We start from the raw sequence: 5,475 nt of genomic DNA on the forward strand, positions 1-5,475 counted from the left end.
TTTTAGTGATGAGAATACAAAAATACCCTTCGTCGCGTAATTTGAATCGTTTTCGCGTCCGTTCGAGTTTCGTCGTAATTAACTGAACTCGATATATTATAAGAAATAGATATATAATAAGGAGTAAGTAAAAAGACCAAATTATCCTTGTCTAATCTGATTATTTAATAGAAAAAATCTAATTGGGTTTGGTCTAAAGGTCATAACGTGCAAGATTTTGAAACATTAAGTACAAAACTTAACAAATTGTACGCTAAAGGACACCGCATGCAAAACAATGTAAACATAAAGTACAAAACTTGTAATTTACTCCTAAATTTTATAGTATTATTATTAACTTATTGATAAAAATTAAGAAAACACAAATAAAAAAAAACTTTCTTAAAACAAAATTTGACCTCACACATCACGACCCTTTTAAAAGTCCATAGAAACAACGATTACCGCGTGTGACCCACTTCTTAATGCCCATGTGTCGGTGGATCTAATCACGCGATTACATTAGCAAAACCCATCTACCACCACTAAAATACGCCGAGTGCACATCTTACCATCATCTTCCCTACACAACCATCCCACTCTCACTATCAAAATCAAGCACCCATTCAACCCCAATCTCCACACACAACATGCAGATCTCAACAAATACTTAACTCTATTCCACTTTCAATTCCATAAGGTAAGTCAAAATCACAGATCCAGATCCAGATTATTATTATCATTACTATTATTCATCTAGCATAGGGTTTCATATTTACAGATCTGTATAATATTATCCTTTCTTAATTCTGTTTGTGCAATTAGAGAGAATTAAACAATGCTTGGCCGGAGTTTACCGTCGCGGTCCGGCAGTTTCCGGCCGGAGAATGTAGGTCAAAACGCATTAGCTATAATCGGTAACTTGTTCTTCACGTTTTTCGTTATCGGTGTGTTAGTTTTCACAATCATTGCTGCTACTTATGAGCCTGAAGATCCTTTGTTTCATCCTTCAACTAAGATGACAAGCTTTTTAACTTCCACTTCGAATGCCACGTTTGTATCCGATAGTACGGTTGTGAAAACCGGTGAGGATTTTATGGTTGCGAATGAAACAGTGTATGGTAGCTCGATAAATGCGTCTGATGTTAGTAGTACGTTTACGCTTGCGGTGAATGAGGGAGAGGTGGAGGAGAAAGAGGAGCGCGATTGTAGCGGGGAGGTTGATAAGGCGGTGGATTGTACGGATCCGGAGGTTTTTCATGTTATGATGGCGGCTGCGATTGATCAGTTTAAGGATATACATTTTTATAGGTTTGGGAAGCCGGTTAGGGGCATTAATGATAGTTCGTGTCATATGGCATGGCGGTTTAGGCCGAAAGAAGGGAAGACTGCGGCGCTGTATAAGGATTATCGGAGTTTTGTGATTTCTCGGTCGAAGAATTGTACGCTTAGTGTTGTGAGTATTGGGGATTATCATTCGGGTGGGAATGCGAGGAAGAGAAAGAAGCATCGGAAAGACGGGTTCGAGAAAACGCCTATGGGTGACGATGATAAGAATATCGGCGTTCAAGTGGTTGGAGAAACTGTTAACGATTCTCTCCCTGTCGTTGAATCGGAGAAGTCGTTTGATCAAGGTAAGTATTTGTTGTATAACGGCGGTGGGGATAGATGCAAGAGTATGGATCATTATCTATGGAGTTTTATGTGTGCGTTAGGTGAAGCTCAGTACTTGAACCGTACGCTTGTAATGGACTTGAGCATTTGCTTGTCATCTGTTTATACCAAGTCGGGTCGTGATGAAGAAGGGAAAGATTTCAGATTTTACTTCGATTTTGAGCATTTGAAGGAATCGGCGTCGGTTTTGGATCAGGGTCAGTTTTGGGTAGATTGGAACAAATGGCATCAGAAAGACGGGTTAAGTATTTCTCTTGTGGATGATCTTAGAATAACCCCGATGAAGTTGGCTGGCGTGAAGGACACGTTGATAATGAGAAAGTTTGGGAGCGTTGAGCCGGATAATTACTGGTATAGAGTGTGTGAAGGTGAAGCGGAATCCGTTGTTCAAAGACCATGGCACTTGATATGGAAATCGAAACGATTAATGGACATCGTTTCGGCTATCGCCGCGAAAATGAACTGGGATTTCGACTCGGTTCATGTTGTGAGAGGTGAGAAGGCACGGAATCAAGAACAATGGCCGAATCTCGCAACAGATACTTCACCCGACGCGCTTCTTTCCTCTTTACAAGATAAGGTCGATGATGGAAGAAACTTATATATTGCTACCGATGAACCAGACGTTTCTTTCTTTGACCCTTTGAAAGACAAATATTCCACTCATTTTCTTGACGAATACAGCAGTCTTTGGGACGAGACCAGCGAGTGGTACAGTGAGATGAAAAAGCTGAACAATGGTGTTGCGGTTGAGTTTGATGGATACATGAGGGCTTCTGTTGACACCGAGGTTTTCCTGAGGGGCAAAAAGCAAATCGAGACTTTTAATGATCTCACCAGAGACTGTAAGGATGGTATCAACACTTGCAGTTCTTGAGGTTTTTGAGTTCTCTCATGTTTGTATGTTAAGTTAAAGTCACTTGTTACAAGTTTTGTTGTTTAAAACAGATAATTTGACATTAAGTAGCACTGTCTTATTTATTTTTTCCAATGTGTTTGTTTATCAATAGTAAGTTATGCTTTGTCTCTTTTTAAATTTGTTAACTGTTGACATGCTCTTTAAGGGTTAACGAGTGTTGTGATAGGCGCTAGTCGGCCGGTGAGGTACTGACTAGCGATTAATCGGATTGAATTTTTATATGTAATTTTCAGTTTTATATGTCTATACACACATTTTTATGTGTATTTTTAAGTAGACATGCTCTAACACCTTCTTCAACCCATATTTTTAAATAGATAAGATCAATTGTTGGAATTTACAGGGTTTGGTCAAGAATCTGACCGGGATTGCTAGAGTGCCACCGATTTTTGACCAATTAGGACTGGATTTGACCACTATTGCCCGCCTATTGATTAATTGACCGATTAGATAAAAATTAATCGGTGAACCTCCGACTAGTGATTAATCAGGATTCTTACAACCATGGGTAAATCACAAGTGTGGATCAAAATGGGTTGGGACGGGATGAAATCAGCGGGATGGTGCGAGTTGGATACCGTCCAGCTTTATGTTCTTCGGCCCGCCTTTACAGGAATAAAAAACCAATCAAGCCATGTCTCATAGACCATCAAATTCAGCTACAAGTTGTAATCATGATCTAGTTAAGCCATTTCTAATAGACCATCATATTCAGCACCTTGTAATAATGATCTATTTAAATAAATGGGTCGACTCAACTATTTTTGTTTGCCAACTTATAGTGTCTACAAATACAAATGGTCCAGAAACACCATGTACTGCCAAAGCATGTCGCTGTCAGTGTCGCCCCACTTACCAGCTGCCGACGACACAATCGTAGTCACCATCGCCATAAAACAAATCCGTTTGAACCTCGACGTAATTGACCCCTTTTAGAAGTACCTGTTTTAAACTGGTGCGCGACCTGACCCGACCGGCATGTTTAACCGAACGGGACTTAAATTCAGCAGAAACTGAACATATACAACAAGAAAGATCAACTCCATAACTGATTCAAACCCAAATCAAAACAAAAAAGAAGAAAGTTCACAGCTTCTCAGGTGCATACAACACCGGAAACCTAAACGCATTTTATATATACAAAGCGGGTAAATTTCAAATCAGCTACACCAACTGCGCTTGTGCAGCAACACAGCAAGTCGGTGGTAACTAAAAAAACACTAAAAAAGCATCCTAAAAACTTGCGTACGTCGTCTACACAAACCCCTGTGCATCACTGACCACACTACTAATAGACTAAAACCACCAAAAAACCTCACATTGGGCAAGTATCTTCTTCACCCTCTTTCAGCATCATCATGTGGTTTCGGCAAAGCGGGCATGTTACATTCCATAACTTCAACCATTTCTCAACACAAGATTTATGGAAAACATGCCCACACGAAAGCTGGTTAATCTCTGCATCTAGTTTAAACTCGACCAAACAAACCGAGCATTCTTGTTTGGTTTGGCAACACAAGGAATCATATAGAACCGACGGTGTTCGGCTTCTGAACTCGCCCATGTAAGCTTCAGAAGGGGGTCCTCTACATTCCACCGATTCGGACAACGTCTGACTGTTGTAATCTTCCCCTGACGCGACGTGGATCCTGATCACATGAAGAATGGACCGGACTATCTCTTTCATGATCGAAATCGACATGACTGTGTTGACCAGAATGACACAAAGAACACCAGCATCTGATGGGCTTTGGTATGGTGAGAGACCCATTTTGTTGTTAACCTAAATCCATGACATCAAGATTATTAAAGTTAACATCTTTATTAAAAAAAAATGCAAAAATCTTGAAACAAGAAGATAAATCTCAACTAATTTGCTTGCTATACACAAACACTTCAAATTACAAAATTTAAAACACAAGATTCAAAAGAACACACACCCCACTAAAAATGACTTGATGGCTTCATATATTTACACCCACAATTCATCAAATCCAAAGCTTTGTACAAATGCCTTCACACAACCCTAAAACCATATGATCATATTAAGGGTAAATTTAATAAAACAAGAATCTGAAAGAAACCCTAAAAATTTATGTTCTTGAACTCCCTCCCATCAAGAACAAGAAACTTAATAAAACATACTTTTTAGATCAATACAAAGATCAAATAAAAGACCCACAAAAGATCCAAATTAAAAATTGATAAACAAGCATACCATGAATATTAATTGAAATTCAGAGATGAGATCTATGACAACAAAAAGAAAAAAGCAATACTTTTTCTCACTAAACTGGTAACTTGAGACACAAGGAATAGGGGGATTAAGAAGGAAATAGAGATAAAAGGCATACCTAGAGCCAAAGGGAGCTTCAAAGATGAATGGGTGTTTGGATTGATTGAATTTGAAGGTTTTTTTCGTTTAGAATTTTAGTAAGAAAGAAGAGTGAGAAGGTTGGAGAAGCGATAGGGGTGGGGTGGGGTGGGGTATTGCCGATTATGATGATGAAGATGATGGGCAGCCTCAATAACACCGCCTGCTTGAAGTAAAGTGTCTGTGTGATGACTATATATACACACATATTATTGGAAGGTTAAAAATGGAAAGTAAGTTTAAGAAAAGTTGATCAAAGTCAATAGGGTGTTTTTTTTTAAGAGAAAAATGCTCGGATAGTTCCTGTGGTTTCACATTTTTTCACCTATAGTCCCTATCTTTCTAAAACTACTTGAATAGTCCCCAAGGTTTTCCGTTTTGTTCTCGGATAGTCCCTGGGTCTAACTTTAGTTTTTTTTCTCTGTTAAGTGGGTGTTAAGAGGGTGTGGAATGACAAAAATACCCTTTTCTTAAAAGGCCGAACCACATGGACTATCCGAGCATTTTTCTCTTTTTCTCCTCTCCCCCT

At 39.0% G+C, this 5,475-nt stretch overlaps 2 protein-coding genes across 2 annotated transcripts; one reads left to right on the top strand and one right to left on the bottom strand.

The window, feature by feature from the left end:
• The first annotated feature begins 473 nt into the window (after window positions 1–473).
• On the top strand, window positions 474–2,689 carry LOC110929561. The gene is made up of 2 exons (XM_022172715.2): window positions 474–679; window positions 805–2,689. The coding sequence occupies exon 2, from the start codon at window positions 818–820 to the stop codon at window positions 2,528–2,530; it is 1,713 nt and encodes a 570-aa protein (XP_022028407.1). The 5' UTR covers window positions 474–679; window positions 805–817; the 3' UTR covers window positions 2,531–2,689.
• Window positions 2,690–3,594: 905 nt separating this feature from the next.
• LOC110929560 (probable E3 ubiquitin-protein ligase XERICO) lies at window positions 3,595–5,089 on the bottom strand. The gene is made up of 2 exons (XM_022172714.2): window positions 4,927–5,089; window positions 3,595–4,355 (listed from the first exon to the last, which is right to left on the bottom strand). Exon 2 carries the CDS (start codon window positions 4,341–4,343, stop codon window positions 3,888–3,890), a length of 456 nt encoding a protein of 151 aa, XP_022028406.1. The 5' UTR covers window positions 4,344–4,355; window positions 4,927–5,089; the 3' UTR covers window positions 3,595–3,887.
• Between the last annotated feature and the right edge of the window lie 386 nt (window positions 5,090–5,475).

The sequence above is a fragment of the Helianthus annuus genome, chromosome 3, assembly GCF_002127325.2.
Source record: "Helianthus annuus cultivar XRQ/B chromosome 3, HanXRQr2.0-SUNRISE, whole genome shotgun sequence".
NCBI classification, from domain to species: Eukaryota; Viridiplantae; Streptophyta; class Magnoliopsida; order Asterales; family Asteraceae; genus Helianthus; species Helianthus annuus.